Source organism: Parasteatoda tepidariorum, chromosome 1, assembly GCF_982258835.1.
Source record: "Parasteatoda tepidariorum strain Cologne lab strain chromosome 1, Ptep-v5.0, whole genome shotgun sequence".
In the NCBI taxonomy this organism is placed as follows: Eukaryota; Metazoa; Arthropoda; class Arachnida; order Araneae; family Theridiidae; genus Parasteatoda; species Parasteatoda tepidariorum.
In genome coordinates this window covers 60,568,252-60,588,612 of record NC_141755.1, presented here as the reverse complement: position 1 = coordinate 60,588,612, position 20,361 = coordinate 60,568,252, and the positions used below count along the sequence as shown (strand labels likewise).

The following is a 20,361-nucleotide window of genomic DNA, read 5'->3' as shown; positions in this document are numbered from 1 at the left end:
TTTTTACTATGAACCCTGTATTAATCTTTATCCAATATTTAAAGAGTCTAGGCTATGCAAAAAATTTATGGTTAGATGGAGGTAGTACTTAAGTACTAATTTCGAATATTGTAAGTAGTACTAAGGTAGTCTATCTAAGGTAGTACTTATTTCTTAATATCGAATATTGTAGGTGCCAATCAATTAACATATTTAAATTTGCCTTCTCAAACCATTAAGATTTAAAATTATTGCTTGAAACGTCAATTAATAACAAATTGAATGGTTTCTGAAATTGTGAAGTAGTTCCAAAAACTTAGAAATGCATGAGGGGCCACCACCCCTTCTATTTTTTTAAATTTAAGATTACAAATATACTTCTTGTAAAATTAAATTTAATGTAACTTAGAGATCGAAAAAAAAAAGTTTAAAGTCAAGCAATTTTTTTTTAAAAGATTCATATTCTTGATTCTTAATTCAGTTTCCACATTGATACTTTACAAAATGTCAGACTTTCATTCCTAATCCAACTTTACGTAGCACTTTTCCCAAAGTAAAATGCTGCAAAATACAAAAAAGTTAAACAGCTGCAAAATTATAAGCAGCTGTAAAATAAAAATGAATAAGCAATGGACGAAAAAATATAAAGAACAAGTTCAATAATTGAGAAACTCATTTCTACTTGCACATATACTTTATTTTAAAGCAAGTACTTTTCATATAACATTTAAAAAAAATATTTAACAAACAAAAGTGAAGTCAGTATGTATAATTTTCCTTCATTCTAACACCAAAGATTTCTTCTGCTGTTTCTTGTAATAACTGTCCCTGTTCTTTCGCATTATGTAACCAGAAATAGCAAGATTTACTTTTGCAGGCATATGGGACTTCAACCATTCATGGAGAAAACCCTGGAATTAACAAATCACATTAATATAAATTTCTATTTCAATAAACATTTGAAAACTGGAATAATATTAAAAATAACTGCACAAACCACAAAAAATTATAAACCTCTAATATAAAGAAAATAAAACATTCTCTGACAAGTGAATGGTTTGCTTTTGTTTCAGAACAAAAAAAGGGGTAAGTTTTCATAGTTAAGAGAAAGGCTACTTTTTGTCAATAATTTTTTTTAACAAGTGAAAATTAGTTTTAGGAATGTTAAATTTATGAAAATATAAATTTGGGGGAGTAGATATTTTTTGGTTTGGGATATTTTTCAAACCAAATTTTATTTTCAACCCTCAATCTCACGTGCCCAAAATAAAGCACATTTATTACTTATGATTAGTTGAACGGAACTAATTCATTCATTAAATTTTTTTAAGGGGATTTTTTCAATTCTTTTTACGAGGCGTCAAGTGATCCTTAAGGTTATTCTAGTGATAGTTAACTAATCAAAGCTGTGGAAATGCACCTGGTTCAGCAACCACTTACATGCAATAAATTTTCACTACAAGCATTTTCACTGTTAATAATATTTATGTACTTATTTTATATTTAATATCTGTACAATAAAATGATTCTATATTTGTAACAGTATTTTGTAGTCACGTCACCTTGTAGTATTTCCAAACAAACCAGATGCCATGAAACTCAAATTCACGAGAAAAAATATTTCCAAGACAATTGTTTTTCTGCAAGATTATTTTTTACGTATGATTTATTTTTTTAAACCACAGAATTGGTCGAATTGTTCTTAAAGTTTTATTGCTTTGAGAATGTTTTAACCGATTTTCTTCAAAGTTCGTTATTTTAAATGGCAAAAGTCACTACTTTAATGCTATAAAAATGTGTTATTTTGCAATTGGAAGAAAGAAAAAAAAACGTAGAAAAGGAAAATTAGCAATGAAGGCTTTTTAAACTTTTGACCACTATCCTAATAAAATCCCCTTCATATTCTAAAAGTCAACAAAATAATGAATTCACAAAATCAGGTAAGTTTGATCTGTTCTGTTTGTTCAGTTCTTTTGTTCATTTTTCTGTAATTTAAATTATCCTGTTACTCATCATATTTAAGATAACCCTTTTAACCATTAAGATCACATTTTACGTTTGTGAAAAATCACCCAGGAATTATTCAGGATATTTGCTTCTCTTTTTTCTCCTTGCTTACATTTACACTTATTCTGAATTATCAAATTAAAATGCATTTAGCGTTAATATTTACCCTCATCCTGTGTACAATGTATCCATAAGTATGCGATTCATATCCAATTGTCTTTATGGAACTGCTTACAAATTCCTTTGCTGAAGGTACCTCTAACCTAGGTTTTCTGTTGGACATCTTTGTCGCCACATATCCCGGGAGAACGCTCTGCAATTAGATGGTGCTGATTTAAAAGGACTGATACATATATCTATTTTGCAAACATGATATAAAGATCAAAACAATTGAATTATATTAAGAGTGTAAAGGCACAAGAACTCTAGACAGCTATACTCTTAATACTGTGGGGATTGTTATTTGAACAATGTCAACCTTCATCTATGAAAAGGTTCCCCTGCATCAGAGGTCGCCGAAGTGGTCTATATAGACCCCCAGTGGTCTATTTAACAAAAGCGGGGGTCGATCCGAATCAGAAGGGTCAATTGTGGGTCGAAAAAAAAACAGTTCTCAATACGCAAATCACACATACCTAATTATGTAAAATTTGTGATTTTTTTATAATTGACTCAATATCAGTTTCTTTACAAAACAAATTAATAAACGTATATTTATTAGGGTGAAACAAGTATTTACGTACCGCCGCGCAGTGGCACGAACTCAGCGCAGTTTATAAGTCATATGCATATGTGCGCTTGTCCAAATGTCACGTGTGACGAGCATTAACGTTACAAATGCAAATATCATACGCGGTTTCAGCTATCTTTGCAAACTGTGTTGAATATTTGCAGTGTCATTATTAAAACTTTTATAGTTTTGGATAATTAGTTATTGTCTCGATAAAACCATTCGTTTGGTTTAGATATCAATTTTAATTATCAATGCACAAAAAAGAAGGTAAGCATTAATAATATGGATTAGTACAGCCCGCGACAAAACTATAGCACACTTTGTATTTTTTTACGAAAATTGCAAAAGTGACCAATTTTGACGAAAATTAAAATTGACCAATTTTGAACCCAATATAGCGAACCTTGCAAAAAAACGCCAGGCATACCCATCTTATTGATCAAGAAGCAGTAAATCTTTAGTTACTTTACTTATTATATCTACTTATGCATAATTACTTATTATTTAATAATAAGGTATTTAAATTTCAATATTAATATATTTTTCATAAAACTATTGTTGCACAATGTACTATTACTTTAATAAATGTTTAAAATCATAAAATAAATGTACAAACACAGTATCTACTAGAGTTTTATTTTAATTAACAGAAAATTACTTTTGTGGGGGTCGATGGAGATTTCGAAAAATTATATAGAGGTCGATAATCAAAAAAGTTTGGCGACCCCTGCCCTACATAGAATCGAGTTTTGTGTACAAGTGAATTGGGATTGTATTTTTGTACACCGGAATTATATATCTGCTATAGAATTCGATGAATGGGATACCACTAGTTGATTCATTGCTGTTTTAAGGTCACCGTACTTTTGAGTACTGATCTTACGATCAGTACTCAAAAGTACGGAACTGTATTAAGTTCACGGACGTGATTGCTCTTGTGTTGCCATTAGCAGTCGATATATACAGGCCGGCGTTGTGTGTAATCATGATTGAGTAACCAGCAGTGCGAGATGGATAATGTAGCAAGTCAACTGTTCATTGTGATCCATCCATCGAAGTTGGTGAGTTCAGATCGAAGTGAATGTTACTGTCAAGATAGGCGTGTTCACATCACGTCCGGAGGTCACCAACGTGAGGAGAGTAGATATCGACAATGTCAACCTGCATCTATGAAAAGGTACCCCTACATAGAATCGAGTTAACATGTCTTATGTACTAGTGAATTGGGATTGTATTTTTGTAGTGGTAGATACACTACAATACTAAACTTTTATAATTTGCGATGTTATGAACAAAAAAGCAAGAATACTTAACGATGTTCACGCTAAAACAAATAAGAGTAGCAACCAGGGACGTAGGTAAGGAGGGTGTTCAAACACCCTCCATTGTACAAGGCAATTTTCCTTTTTTTTAATACTATAGATAATTTTTCCTTAATTTTAGAAAATGTTTAAATATTTTATTTACTGAAAAAAAAAAATGGAGAATTCTCATGACCTTTTATTTTGAGGCTTTTATTAGTCTGTAACAGAAATAAAATAATCACTACTGCCTCTTTGCTACCCATTCATCAAAAGAGCAATAAACGCTTTTCTTCAGTGATTAAATTAGATAGCATCCCTTTCCTCATTGATTTACCACCCACAAAGCTTCTCCCCTCAGAAAAGTAGCCAGCCCAGCTCATATTACTTTAAGGGAAAATGTTCTTCCTTTCTTCCAATGAGTTCTTCTATCTTATCTCATCTACTTTTTAAAATATCGGCTATACACAGATCCTATTTACGGTCATAAAATGCATGCCTCAAACAAAGAATTCTCTTGGATTTCTAGGACTGCACATACATGTTAACCTTTTCAGGACATAAAACTTCCTTGGCAATTTTTTCGGTCATTCTGTCTGGGAACTTTGTCTTAGACACTCATCCTAAAAGCGCTTAGTTTCAGATTTTTCTTTTTGTTTAATGTAGCATTTCATTTAAAATTTCTTTTCATATTTTCTTTCTGATTAATTTTTATTTGTTAATTTCATCCGTTAATTTTTAATTTGTATTGTGTAATTCTGTTCCTCTAAATAAAACGTGATCTTTTATTGGCTATAAAAAGAACTTGAATCAAAAATATTGGAGGTAAGCAAATACTTGTATTAAATCAAGCTTTCCGCATATACGTAACATTTAAACTGTACAACAAATAGATCTATTTAGTAAATTTGATTATTCATGCATAATTTTATTTTTAATTCCCAATTTTTGTTCTCATTTTATGATTATGAAATCTGACTTAAAAATTTTTGAAATTCTATACTGAAAATTGAAACAACTTTATTATAATTCAGTCAGAATTGAAATATCTATATTACATTTAATTTTATATTAAAACACAAAAATTTCATAAATGAATAGCTGAGAGCAATTAATCATTCAAACTATCTTAGTATAAACGTAAGTGTAACTTAAAGTTTAACTATTTTTTAGAAAATTGAAAAAACTTTCTATTACTAACTTTCCTTTCTCGGGATCTTATTGCAAGGTAAGTTACTTATGATATTGACAAATTTTTAACGATAATACTTCATTGCATAATCAAAAGTGGCGATAAATGTAACAGTTTTATAAAATTAAAACAAATGTCAACAAACCGTTAAATTATCATAAAAATTACTGAAATTGTTAATTAAAAAAACAATTCAGTGCTTTCTAAGAATGATTTGAATCAGCTAAAATAGTTTTTTTTTTGTCTACCTAATTTCGTATATATTTATAGCAGAGTCGAGACCCCTTTTTCTTTAGCTATTATATGCATAGACCTTGAAGAAATTTTTTAAAAAATATACGCCAACTGAAATTTAGTAAATAATGAATATTTTATCCAAACGTAACAGATTAACAGGAAACCTTTACATTCACTTAATAAATAATATCAGTTTAAATTAAAATATCAGAATAGTATCGAACAGTTTTTAATCTGTAATGAAAAAAATTAATAACCAATAATAAATTTTTCGTAATAATAAATTCCACGTAATTCATAAATTTTCCGTATAATTAAGATTGTGACAACATGCTCTGAACTAAATAAAAAATAAAAATTATGCATTCACAAAATAAAAATTGTGCATTCAAAAAATAAAAATTATGCATATGGTATTCTACAATTTTAAATGAATCAAATGAATAATTTTATGTTTAACTTAGGAAAATTTTATCAAAATTCAGATCACTTAAAAACGAATCACAAAACAGACATGAAAAATTTATCATTGCAACTACATTTAATTTTTCATAAATGATCTCAAAATTTTTATTTGTTAACCATAATCTTGTGTAAACAGTGTAAGCGAATAAAATTAGCAATAATTGCGCTGCACTAAACTAAGTCTGACACTAAATATAAAAAGAAATGAAGTTTAACAAAAGAGTAAACTACCTTACAAATAATACTTTAATTCCAAATTGAAGAGTTTGAAGATATTTTATGTTTTGACTTGAAGTATTCAACACCTTAATTATGATTTATCGTCAACACAAACTAATGAAAAAAAAATCTTTGTTTAGCAAAATATTTTAAGATTATTAAAAATGTAAGGGGTAACGTTTATTTCTCTTAAAAATAAATTTTAAGTAAAAATTGCTTTAAACACATAATGCAACGAAAACTTTTTTTAAAGTCAACAAATTTAAAAGAATTAATTGTTTCTCTGATATTTAAATTAAATTTAGTGTGATTAGTAATTCTTTAAATGTTGAAATGCCCGCGGCCACTCTATCGAAATCCAAATTTTATAGTCCGTGATCTTACGAAACACGGATTTTTTTCATTCAATATTTATTTACGAAATATTATGAGGCTTTGTAACGAATTTTTTTTCTTGTGCTGTATATCTTTTGTATTTATTAATAATTTTTTGTTACATTGTTAAAGTTTTACACCTTCTACTTAATAATGTAGTTAAGCAGGATATTATTGAAATAAACAAAAAGAAAAATTTGTGTGAAGATATATTCATTTACCGACTTCTGCTAGTGTACTATATATCTATGAGTAATTTTCGTTAAGTGCGACAATTTAATATAACTGCCTTTAAATCTGATATCATAGAATAAAATGACAATTTTTTTTTCAAAGTTTATTTAACACCATTATTATTAGCTTTTTGGAATGATTTTACACATTGTCATTTTCCTGCAGTCTCTAAATAATTAATATACTATAATTAATATAATACTAATATAATTATAAATAATTAATATAATACTAATATAATTATAAAAAATTAATAAATAATTAATATAATACTAATAACTATATTATTCAATCTGAGCTGTTTAATAAAGTCTTATGATTAATAACACAAAGACTAACTAAAAATGAAATGGAACATGGAAGTAAAAGCTATAAAATTATAAATTGTAATTTTTCTGGCACTTGAATGCCAAGGAATAATTGGAAACAGCTAAATGCTTGTTTATTGTACACTGCTCTCTATAAGGTATTAATAGTTCCTTAATAAACGAGTATTTTTTTAAAAAAAATATATAGTATTCCAATCCAAAGGGTTAAAAAAAAAATTCCTATGTGCCGTATTTTCTGAAACTGATCCATATATTCTACTTCCTAAAGAATTCATTTTTTTATATATTATTTTGTCTGCTTAAACGCATTATAATTTGAGATGAACAGATGAATTTTAGGCAATAACGGTGGTTTTGTTTTAATGGTCTTTTTATTTGAATTTCGCTTTTCTCCCAATCGAAGGGAAGCGATCTACGACGTTTATGGCTTGTCTTTATTTTGATCTTCATTTAGATCACTGGTTGTGATTTTTAGCATTTAAATGAAGCTTACAGTGAAAACTTCTGTATTCGATTATTTTATCAAAACCAAAAAGAGTTTACTTGTATGTATGTAATTGGTTTAATTAAATTACATCTAGATAATAAATTCCTCAATCACAAAACACCCCCCATGAAAAAACTATACCTACGTGCTTGGTAGCAACAGGAAAAAACTGGAATAAACGAAGTAACGGCCACTCAGAGAGAAGGGGGTCAAGGAAATCGTGATTATTTGAAGATGTGAAAAATTTTTTAAATAAGTGCATGGTTATAAACTCTTTACACTTCTTTCAAATTCCTACTCCTACATCTCCATATTTAAAATATTCTGTCATTGATTTTTAATGCAAATATAGAGAATTGTGGAACGTATTTGATTTTAGACTGAAATAGGAAATCAATACTTACCTGTATAATAACTCCACTGTCCTTATATTCATATTGAACTGCTTTCGACAAATAATCGACATAGACCTTCAAAATAAAAATAAAAATTTAAAAAAAATTGAAATTGTTCAAAAAGATATGTTTAATTTATCAATGAATCACTTAAATATTTAGTGTTTCAATTAAATTACATCATACTTCTCAAAATTATTTGTTTTTAAAAGTTCTCTCATTAAGTTATTCAAATTAATTCAAATACTATCATTGGACGATACATTGGATAAAACAAAGAGGAGCTGAAATTTTTTTTTAATTACTTTGAAAATCATAGTCGAAGATTAAAAGGATTCGCACAAGATCAATGATATATGAGCAAGATGCAGCTTCGCTTCTATAAGGTTAAAGATGCTGGAAACTATGTCTGGTGAGAAAAGAGCGAGTAAGCAAGTAACACTTCAGACACTCTAAACCTGTATTTATTTTTAGAATATTAAATTTTCTTTGATATTATGAAGTATAATTATTGTTTCAATCTATTTTCAGAAAAATAAATTTCATTTAAAAAAAAACGAGTTCTTAACTTACAGGATCGGCACTTGAAAAGATTAGTTGTAAAATTTTTCTGCTACTCAAAAAGAACTTAACTGCAATTCTTTAAAAAAAAAAAAAAAAACTAACTTAGTAGAAAATCATCTTATAGCAGTGCAATATTTTTTATTAAAAAAGAAATAGGAAAAGAATAAACTGAAGTTCAAATAATTTGTAAGATACTCAGAGTTTATGTTCTTACTTTGCATGCAGCATAAGTTGACAAGAATGGCATTGGATAAACAGCCAACAATGAAGATATATTAATGATGATTCCTTTCTTATTCACCATATATGGCAGCACAATTTTCATCATCTAATGGTTGGAAGAGGAAAATAATCAAATGTGCAATTCTCTAAACAACTCTTCACCTTATATATCACCAAGACGAAATGTTGACCGAAATAATACCGATTTGTATTAGTTCTGTTTTAAACTATCAACATCTAACGAATCACTGAGGAAGACGGGACTTTAAACAAAATCAGATTATCGAATGAAAACTTAATAACCACAGATGAACTCCTTTTCTAGTAAACAAGCGCAGCGCGTATTAATGTTTTCAGTCCCATCTTCTCAGGAGTAATTCGCTAGATTTCGATCGTTTTGTTCTTTACTCGCTTAAATAATAATTTGCAATATCTAACGTGCATATTTTTTTTAACTTCATATTTGGCGGGGATTCTACAAATGTATTATGGGATGTCATTACGGAAAGCTATATCTCTAACTATACATAAAAATATTGATGGTATGTTTCAGTTTTCCATTTGCTGTCGGTAATTTTTAATGACCGTAAAATCGCTTGGATCCAGCTTTCCCACATTAACTTCCATATTTTATAGTTGTCATCAGCGTAATTTTAATAAAAATCTTAAAAGTTATTTTCCTATAAAAAAAAAATTTGGTATTCTAGATTATAAGGAATTTACCTGTATATAGTAATATTAATTTCTTATTCTACTCTGTTATTTTGATTGTTTTCTAGTGTTTAAAACTAAAAGAGTTGTTTCTTTATTATGACCTAATTCTATATGATATTACCTTATTTTGTTACATTTTAAGATAAACTTATTTAAATCGATGTCTTAACTTATTAAGCGTTTTACAATTACTTTTGGGAGCAAGTTGCATTAATATGCTATTTCAAATTACCGTTTAAGAGATTCGATAAATGATTTAGAACTTAATGAACTTTATGTTCAAATTTTATTTCATACATCAAGCCTGTTTCGTAAGCGAAATTATTAAATTACAGTTGTGAATTTTTACGGTTTACGGCAATTTTTTTTAAGTACTTTTGATTTTAAAAAAATTACTAAGCAAAATTATTTACATTCGCTAATAGATCTTAATAGAGTTATAATATACATAGAATTACCTCAAAATAAACATTACCTCAAAAAACCTACCAGATTTGCCTCAAAATAAACATTTAAACGAAAAGAAATGAATGTTGGAAGTGGGGACCCAACCATAAGCAAACAAAAATATAAAATAGATATATTTTAAGTAAATAATTTATACTTACTTAGAAAAAAACTTATAAAATAAAAACAATCATTGCGAAGCATTCATCGGGGTAGATGAGCGGCAGCGAACAGGGGTTAGAGCCCCTCCCCCCCTAGTACGTATAAAAATTAGATTTTGTACGACTCCTAAATATATAAACACAAAATTAGTCAATATGTCCTAAGAGCCATGGTGATTCAGGGGATAGAGCGCTCTCCTTCCAATGAGGTGTACCGGGTTCGAATCCCAGGGATGGCTGGTCTATTCGAATTCCGCACCGATCACAGTACTAGCGTAAAATATCCCCAGTGGTAGACGGATCATGGGTTACAGTTTCCTGGCCGTCAGACTAACCGTGGGAGATTTACGTTGTTTCCCTTTTCATGTAACGCAAATACGGATTAGTTCCATTGAAAAGTCCCCCCATGAAAGCAAATTTCTCCCAATACTTGATCCAGGAGTTCCCTTTTCCTCTGGGTTGGGTACAAAGCTGAACATTAGTAATCGTAAACCCAAAATTCGATCCGTTGTTCATCGACGATTATTAAATAAAATAAATCCCGAGACACAGTGTCCAATATATTGGATAATATTTTGTACAATTTTAATACTTAAAAAATGATATCTTAAGATTATTTTCTGTTTGTATGCTTTTACTAAGCGATTGCTTATGTAAAAATATAATTGGATTTACCCTTGTTAGTCGTAGTCTTTAAAGGAAAATTATAAGAAAGGTAAAAAATCGATCCAGTAAACCTTTTGGACAAATTTACGGCATGCATAGCTATAGATGAATATAGCATTCATACGATTATTTTATTAGCTATACATCTCTCAAATATATTAGCTATACATTTACATATTTTATTAGCTATTCATATACAAATAAAAATAATATTTTCTGCCATCCACTTCACTTGTTAAACGGGGAATAAAATTTCGTTCAACTCTTTTCATAATGAAGACTTTTCTTAGTTAAAAGTAGTACTAACTAAACGCCTCAAGTAAGATCCATGACGAAAAATGTCGCCATGTCCTCTAGAGTGATTTGAGTATGACAAAAATTTATGTTACATTCAGTTAACAAGTTAAAGTTCCGGAGGTTATTCTTTTATATTTATTTATAAAAAAAATCTAAAACTTGTTACAGTTAAAAAGTAATCCTTTCGCAATTTTTTTTAGTTAATTGATCGTTGCATTCTGTAGCCCATCTCATAAACTTTATATTTCAAAAACGCGAGTCTTAAGTTAAAATATTTATTGAAAGCTTTAGAAGAATTTAAAAAATAATGTGTGTCAGACAAAAGAACTCACCATTGTGCAGGATGTGATGTTTGAATTGATCAAATTCATCATGAACTGTAAAAGAAAAAAAAAATTATAAAAAAATCATTGTTAAAAGTATTAAACATCTTAAGTTATAAAAAAAGTTGTTTCTTTACATTTGATCCATCTGGCACTGCGTGGAAATATTCGGCATATTTATAGCTCATTCCCACATTATTAACTGCAAATAAACAAAAATTAATTCTCGTAAACCGAAATAAATACATTTAAAATACAAAGCTCCCGGAAAGTAGGGAGACTATAGAAAACACCATCCATACAAGAAACCCCTTTTTCGTCATTTCTGATTTAATGCTGCACTATAAGCAGGTTTTTGCATATTAATTTACAGGTGGCGCTGTAATCGAAAAATGAAAAGAGTTAAATATTGTTAAAAATGGAAATATCTCGAGAATTACACGTGTCTGATCGAAAAAATAAAATAGTCTTGCGTGTTATTTTCAAAAACCAAACTAAACGCGGTATTTTTTTCTTCTAATTTTAATCTCGCTTTACTGATTTATCAAGCTTTCTGAAATAAATTCAAAAATTGCATTTTCCTTAAACCAGTCAACTTGTGAACTGATATTTTTCTCACTTCAACTGACATTAAAACTGTGATCATGAAAATATTACTGAAACGTCAGATTCTCAGAAATATCTAAAAGAATAATCTAAGAATAATCCTAAGAAAAATTTAAGTTGCACTAGCACGGTTCTTTTTGAAAAACGGAGCTGTAAATACTTTATGAGATCATAGGAATTTTTTTTTTTTCCTTTTCAAATATGTTTGACAAAAATTTAAAGTTGAGCATTTTTTCTCTTTAATCAAAGAGTATAGCATTTTTAAATTTAAAATCCTACTCATGCTTGGGTTTCTGCAACGTTCAGGAAAAAGTAACAAGTTTAATTATCAGTTGATTAATTTACTTTAAAACAATATGTTTAATAGAATTACAAAAATACTTCCCTCTTTCCTTCCAATTTTTTTTTTTTTTTCTTCGAAGGGGAAAAGCCAATTTTATTGCTTTTTTAGTGGAACTGTTTTTACGATTTTTAAAAATCTCATCAATTTAAGAAAAAAATACAGAGCTGCTGAAAATAGTCAAAGCAATATTTTTCCCCGGAATAGCAGGGGTTTTTTTTCTAATTTTTTAATATTACATTTTTTATAGATCATTATCTATAGATTCTAACAAAGCAAAGTTGTTTTAAATATTTAACCCAAAATACACAATATCAATAAGCACAAACACAATATATTTTAGACCAAGTAAGAAAAAGGATGAAGAAAAAAAAAACAATTAGTGAATTCAACTATCAAAAACGTTCATCCAGAACTGAAAAGAATTAAGATAAACGTGTTCAAAAAATTTCGATAGTAAATTTGGCATCATTTTTTACAACAAACAATGCGTCACAAATTTCAGAAACTAATTTTGAATTGACTAAAACAATTTCGAAAATCTTAGAGCTTCATTAAATATCATGTTTCCGATCAATTGAGAAAATTTCATTTCTTTTCAAAAGTTTGAAACTGAATCGCATTGCCGCCGATTCAGTTTCAGAGTAGTGTAGCTAAGCTACCACTACAACTATGTCATGGTTCATACACGCCTGGGGAGAATTAAAAGAGTAATTAGTTTTTTTTTTTTCTCTATACATATATTATTATGCTTGTAGAGTATTTTATTTTCTCTAAGTAAATATTTGTAGATTCGAAAGGTGAAGGATATGATATTTTAATAGAAAGTGGAAACTAATATTAAGATATACTCAGTTCCTTCAAAACAAAATTTACACCAGTTTTTATTCTTTTCCAGGAGCGTACGAACCCTGTATTAAATTCCCATTCACTAGTATAAAGGACATGCTTACGCGATACTATCTTGAGTTACCTTTTGATAGAAGACGTGACGGTTGACATTGTTGGTAGCCTATAGCTCAGGGGTTGCCAAACTTTTTTGATCATCGACCCCTACATAATTTTTCGAAATCTCCATCGACACCCATAAAAGTAATTTTCCGTTATTTAAAATAAAACTCTATTAGATACTGTGTTTGTACATTTATTTTATGATTTTGAACATTTATTAAAATAATAGTACATAGTGTAACAATAGTTTTATGAAAAATATATTAATGTTGAAATATAAATACCTTAATATTTATGAAATAATAAGTAATTATAAGTAAGTAGAAATTATAAGTAAAGTAACTAAGGATTTATTGCTTCTTAATCAATGACATGCGTGTGCCTGGTGTTTTTTTTTTTTTTTTTGTTTTTTTTGCAAGGTTCGTTATATTGGGTTCAAAATTGGTCAATTTTAATCTTAAATCCCCTCGAAACTCCACAATTAATTTATTTCTGTTCTTAGTTAAGATTGAATTTACGTGACTGAAACCGGGTTCAACCATATAGGAACTTGGAAATGCTATCATAAATGACTGAGCTATTTCGTAAAGTCTTACAAATTTTTGCATTCTATTTATATTTGTCCAAACTTTGCTTATTGTTAAATTTTTAAAAAAGTGTCTTTGCTTCAAATCCCCGTAATAATTCAGCAAGCTCATCTTGCAGGTTGATGTCCACGTTTTCAATTTGAGCAGAAAATGGCACAATAACCCAATCAGGGATGTAAATGTTTTCCAAATCAACAAAACGCAGTTTAAAATCATCGCTCAATTTTTGAAGATTACCTGTATATATTTTCAAGTCTTCTTTTATTTCTAATTGCCACATATCTGAAAAATACTGATAATCCTTCAATCAATCGACCCTTCCGGTTCGGATCGACCCCCTAGCTCAGATCGACCCCCGCTTATGTTAAATAGACCCCTGGGGGTCTATATAGACCACTTTGGCGACCTCTGCTATAGCTCCACAAGAGGTCTTCGAAATATTCTGATTTCGACGATTTGAAGGAAATGTGTTTCAAGAACAAGTTTCAGACATAGTAAAAATATCCACTTTTTTTTATTTAATTTTTTTTTTCTACGGGCAGTCAAAAAAATTTTTTGCGGAAGAAGCACAGTCAAGAAGAAACAAGAATTCTAGTCGTGCGTGCGTCTAAAATCGGGCTATCTTTTCATTTTTTTTATTTTCCAAACAAACTTAAAAGTGGTTGATTGAAAACCTCATGGTCATGGTTTAAGAGATGAAAACTACTGCAATTTTACAGTTGCCAAACTAAGTGGGACATTTTTGTCTCACCACTCAAAAAAAAAGTGATAAAAATCTGTGTTGATAAAGTTCTGTTTCTTTTTAAGAAGACTTACGACACAAGCAGAGATATGCTAAATTGCTGTTAAAATCAGTTACACCGGATGAATCGAAATAAAGAAGCGAAATTGAACTAACATTGCAGGATATTTTTTTTTCAAAAAAAAAAAAGGGGGGGGGGGACATTGACACTCAAACTTAGAGTGCCTGTATTGAAAAGAGTGATGACAATATCCAAGAGCGCGTGCGCTGCCGTCATATTTTTGTCCACGCGGTTGCCAGATGATACACCGAAATTGGCGCCACTCGCTCATTTGGTGTTATTCTGAAGGTACTGTTATTCTAAAAGTATATACTTAAGTATCAATAATATAAACTTTAAGATTGGAAAGCACATGATATTACACATTTTTTAAGAAACATTGTCTAGCATCTGAAATTGTTAAAAAAATTAACGTCAATGAAAAAAAAAAGACTTATGAAAAGACTTCAGCTTTTAATAAATGCCTTAAATTAAATATAAAAATTAATAATGATTATGCCATTTATTTCAGAAATAATAATTAATAAAACAAATTATATAATTTATTATTATTTATTACTTTCTCAGGAAAATATTATCGCATATTCACCTGAAAAGGTATTCTTTATTTCAATAAATTGTAAACAAAAATTTTCATAACTAGTTGAAATTTAAAACAAACTAGCATTTTATACAGTTGGTAACGAAAAGTAAACAAATGCTACTTTGTAACACGCATTGTAACGCGAACATTGTAACGCGCCAACATGTCAAAGTAATATCGCCAAACTCTGCACTTCTGAAGTTTTGATAAAAAGATGCTCAAATCTTAAAATTTATAAGTAATTTAGATAGAAATTATGTGTATTAAAAGTAAATACATTTATTCTTATCTAACCATTAGTTATTTCACCACCTTGTTCTCTTTACAATGAAATAAACATAACTTTATATACACGCAAGTAAGTGATAATAAGGATAAATTCGAATAACTAACAACTATCCACATTTTCAGCCATAATTTTAACATTTACTGTAACTGTGAAGTTTCTTATTGAAAAAAAGGAAGTAATGAACTTATTACACGCATTTATTAATACAGAACATAAATTTTTTGAGTCAGATAATTTTCACTTCGTGTAATTCCAATGGCGAATTTTCGACTCTCGCCTCCGGCGGTAAAGTTTTTCTTTCCACCAATCAGGAATCGTTTTTCCCTTGTCCACACTCTTTTACTCTAGGCACTCTACTCAAACTCTATCCGAAACCGTTAAAGGGCGGGAGCATAAGGAAGAATCACAACCTTTGTCTTCTCCAACAGACTATCACTTTTCTCAAGGACCTATTTAAGAAACCCATTCCATCCTAGGACATTTCGTTCCTAACACCTGGTGTGTTGGCGAATGTGCACCATTACACGCAATTTTGACATAATTGGAATCCAAGAATTAAGTAAAAATTTTGTGCATGATCTGTAGAAGTCGTAAATGTGTGACGTGTGAACAGCACAAATTAAATGTTGCGAAATGATTAATTTTCCTACTACATTACATATAATTTTCAACTTTTTTCTCTCCCTCCCATTTTCGACCCCATGCTTTGATGTAATTTTTTATGCTTTTTTATATCAGTTGCTCTTCCCTCGTTAAGTTATTTCGAACCATCCTAGATGCATTTATACTATACTAAGGAAATGTCAAATATTCAGGCATAATCCAAATACAAATGTGTATTTCAATTTAAGAAGTTATTCATTGACACAGTATCTTATTTTAACGCACATATCAATTCAATTACAATTCATACATTACCTAGTACTCCTATTCCACCTTCTAATTTTAAAAGTTCTTCTGCAATTTCTGAATATATTTCAGGACCAGCCGTGAAATCCACATTTATCGATTTCGTCTCAATGATGTAGTTACCTTCTATTAAAAAGAGAAAAATTATAATCGTGAACAAATTTTAATTAAAATTAGAAATAAATATTTTTCTCCGCGGAATGTCAACATTCACACAGTCGCTTTGGTAAATTTACTAAATTTATTCATTCACATTTCGCTCCTACGTTGGGAGAAATAGACTTTAACACGTTCACGCCGGGAAAAGTGAAAATACTGGTAGAAGAACTATTTCAATATTAGATAATATTCGGGAGGAGTTAATCTATTCTCAACAATAACAATTCACTGTAAGGAAATTTATCACGGCGAAGAAGCAATTCAATATAAAAATTGCATCCTTTAAAAACATTTGGTAGTTATGGATTTTTATTATTCCCGGAAGAAAACTAAAATATGAAATTTATTTTTACCAGTTTTTACTCCGGTGCGCTGCCAAGATGAGACAATCTAGCGTGACCCACCGGTGGGTCACCCCGGCGTGAACGTGTTAAGCAGCGAAAGTTGAATAAAAATAAAATAGTCAAAAATTGTAGTCAAGTTATAGGTAAAAGCGTATTCAATTATTTTGAAACTATCTTCGGAAACCGAACCAAAAGTTTCCTCAGAATGATCGATGGTTTTAAAAGCAATTTAAAGAAAATGGGACGAATTTTAAAATACGCTATTTGCTGCGTTCTGTTAAGGTAACCAGAAATTTCTCACAAAGTTTAAAAATTCATTGCTAAATTCGTCAACTGATAGTGCAGCTAACTGGGAAAAACTAAAATAATGTGTTTAAAATAAATATCTGCAGCAACAGCCTGGTGCATTGTTCTATAATATTTCCAGTCTGTAACGCTATTTTGTTGAACAAAGTTACCTATTTTTTAATTTGGTGAGAAAAATACTCTTGTTTTCTAACACACTTAAATATACATATATCTTTCCATTCTTCTTTAATTGATTTTTCAAATCTTCGATCATTTTCGGGCCTCCTCGTAATAATAAATAAGGAATCTATAAATGGACTTGCCTAGTTCTTTGCTAACAGTGTTCAACTTCTCTATATTTCGACTAATTAAGCAAATGGAGAATCCTCTTTTAGCCAGCTAAAATAAAGGAAGAATCAGAATAAAAAACCAAAAATCTGAATGAAATTAACAAAAATACTCATAAATTTATAAAACTTTAAAAAAAAAAAAATGAGGCAAATGACAATTTATTTGAAATTTTGTTATAATGTTTATTAGTAGACCAATATCTATATGATATAAGAATTTGCAGTCAAAGGAATAATAAAAATAAAAAAAATCTTTCAATTTTAAGATGATAACGATATATTTATCATACTCCAGCAAGATTAACACCAATACTCAAATAATAGAGCAAAAATAAAATTCGCTTGCAATATGAAATAGTTAGAATTAGGGCAGCATGTAGTTTTTTTCGTTAACAATTGGATTATTCTGTATACAGGATATTCTAAAATAGCTACCCTTCATGCACATTTTTCGAATTCTTGCCAAAAATGAATACCAAAAAATTTACACACTGGCGATCGTAAGCTAATATTTAGGGGAGGTATAAGCAGGGCAAATCAGTGCGGAGGATTGTGGGTGTATAAAATTTTTTTGTCTTCATTTTTGACAAATAATCTTTAGCATGTATATTAAACACATTACGGTGCGAATTACGATGCAGTACAGTCGTAACACGCAGTACGGTACAGCTGTATACACAAGTCTCAATTGCTAGTAGGCTCCTGCATTAATAACAGTTCTATAAGTACAACATTTTTACTCTAACTTTGCAGTAGAACTTCATGTTTAAAAATTGTTAAGATATTTGAAAACACCGTAATCGAAGTCATCAAAAACATCATTTATTATATATTATCGGCTAGTGCTTGACTCCATTTTAGAATATCAGCATTTTTAAAAAATGTTTCTTTTTAGAAAGAATAAATTGCATAAATATGATTGTTTCCGTGCAAAGTTCATGCCACATAAATACTTACAGCCTTGAAAAGATTCCTAAATATCCAACAAAAATGATAATTTTTATTTTTTGTTTAGAAAGGAAGTGTCATTTTCCAAAAATTTGTCACTACAAATTTTGTTAAAAAATTATTACCTTTGTATTAAAAAGTTTGATGGAAAATACTGATGTAATTATAAATATTTTTTTTTTAAATCTACAATCTTTTTCACTGACATTTTGCTTGAATATTTTAATAGAAGTAATCGAAATATTAAGTAAATAATAACTGCATATAAATTTAAATATTGTTAGCGACAATTTAAATTTAAATATTGTTATTAAATTGAAATATTGTTATAAAATTTCAAATATTGTTACAGATTTTTAAAAAAAAAATTGTCTGAATTCTCGGAACCGCTGTGATCCTTTTGCGAAACACTTTTTGGGAACCGCTACTTTAAAGATTACAAAGTCGGAGCATATCAACTTTTTGAATTGATTGAAATTTATATCCCAGGACAAAATTAAAGCTGATCAATAATAAATAAAATTTAATTGATAGATTTCTGGGGTAACTAATATTTTTTGGCAGCTTTTATATTAATTATTCATATTTATTTATACAAATATTGCCTTAAATACCTCTTCCGCATAAGCCTTCCCTATTCCATCAGTTCCACCAGTAATTACTAGAAGGGGGAAAAAACGTGTCTTAAATATACATTTCTTAACATTTTCTTTAATGGAAATAAATTTTTACTTTTGAACATAAACTTGAAAATCTTACCTGCCCATTTACCAATATGTGGGCGAATGATACCGAGTTCAAAGTATTCCCGAATGCGATACGAAATATTCCACAGAATGAAGTACGATATTTTAAGCAACTTTACACCAACAATAATACTGCCGACCCATTTATAAAACGAATAAGAGAGGATTAAGTTGGAAAAAGTCATTTTTGTAACTTTCGAAATGTTCTTAATAAAACTTCCTGACTGTTTTCATAACAACCGAAATTTGAAATACAATGAAGCGTCTGGCACCTGCGCAAACAAATGCGCTGACCCTTCTGTATAGTACAAGGAATTTATTTTCATTATGACATGTATAGTTTTGATTTCAATTGGTAGAGATATAGCTGGACTTCCCTATGTATAAATAAAATTACATTCTATATTCTTTTTTAGACAAACCAGTGAATAGCATTGTCTTTTTATAGTACTTGCCTAAATCAATTTTAGTACCTTTGATAACACGATATATATTAGGTTTACAAATCTTTGGCGTCCAATAAAAAAAAATCTTTCAAAAAATCGTTGTTGGAACTCAATGTTTTTGTCATATTTAAGATAAAAGCAAAAAATTACATTTAACATGTTGGCTTCTTGAAATTTTGGATCCCAGTAGAATGTCGTAGGTTCGTGTACCAAAATCAGTTTTTATCACAGTTTTATTCATTTTACAAGCACTTTTAGGAAAACGGACGTAACTTGATACGGCACAAGTTATTGCTTAACATTGAAGAGATGTATTTTATGCTCCGCAGTGGATCGTAAGACATGATTACCAGTAAATAATCGAAATCAAACATCACTGGCAGCTGTCAGTAAGAGGTTGGCGAAAACTTTGGTCTTCCTGCGAAGGTACAGAGGATGTGTAATATCGGTTTTCGATAAACTGTTCTATCGTTCAGTGTTCGAATGTACCATTTTATTTATGACCCATCCTGAGTTATGTTCAAAATAAAAAGTTCATTGACAAGTTGTTGTTGTTGTTCATTTACGTCGCACTAGAGCTGCACAATGGGCTATTGGCGACGGTCTGGGAAACATCCCTGAGGATGATCCGAAGAAAGCCATCACAATTTTGATCCTCTGCAGAG

The 20,361-nt window shown here is 29.5% G+C and overlaps 1 protein-coding gene across 1 annotated transcript; it reads right to left on the bottom strand.

The window, feature by feature from the left end:
* Positions 1–654: 654 nt before the first annotated feature.
* On the bottom strand, positions 655–19,797 carry LOC107440210 (very-long-chain 3-oxoacyl-CoA reductase). The gene is made up of 10 exons (XM_043040446.3): positions 19,264–19,797; positions 19,119–19,165; positions 17,530–17,605; positions 16,425–16,541; positions 11,485–11,549; positions 11,357–11,401; positions 8,732–8,845; positions 7,963–8,028; positions 2,153–2,299; positions 655–890 (listed from the first exon to the last, which is right to left on the bottom strand). Exons 1-10 carry the CDS (start codon positions 19,433–19,435, stop codon positions 759–761), a joined length of 981 nt encoding a protein of 326 aa, XP_042896380.2. The 5' UTR covers positions 19,436–19,797; the 3' UTR covers positions 655–758.
* Between the last annotated feature and the right edge of the window lie 564 nt (positions 19,798–20,361).

What these genes read in the sequence shown, in the direction of transcription:
- LOC107440210 (XM_043040446.3), bottom strand. Translation starts at nt 19,435, where the DNA reads ATGACTTTTTCCAACTTAATCCTCTCTTATTCGTTTTATAAATGGGTC. An exon ending in ACATATTGGTAAATGGGCAG is followed by an intron (nt 19,166 to 19,263) that starts GTAAGATTTTCA and finishes TCCCCCTTCTAG; the next exon opens with TAATTACTGGTGGAACTGAT. An exon ending in CACTGTTAGCAAAGAACTAG is followed by an intron (nt 16,542 to 17,529) that starts GCAAGTCCATTT and finishes TCTTTTTAATAG; the next exon opens with AAGGTAACTACATCATTGAG.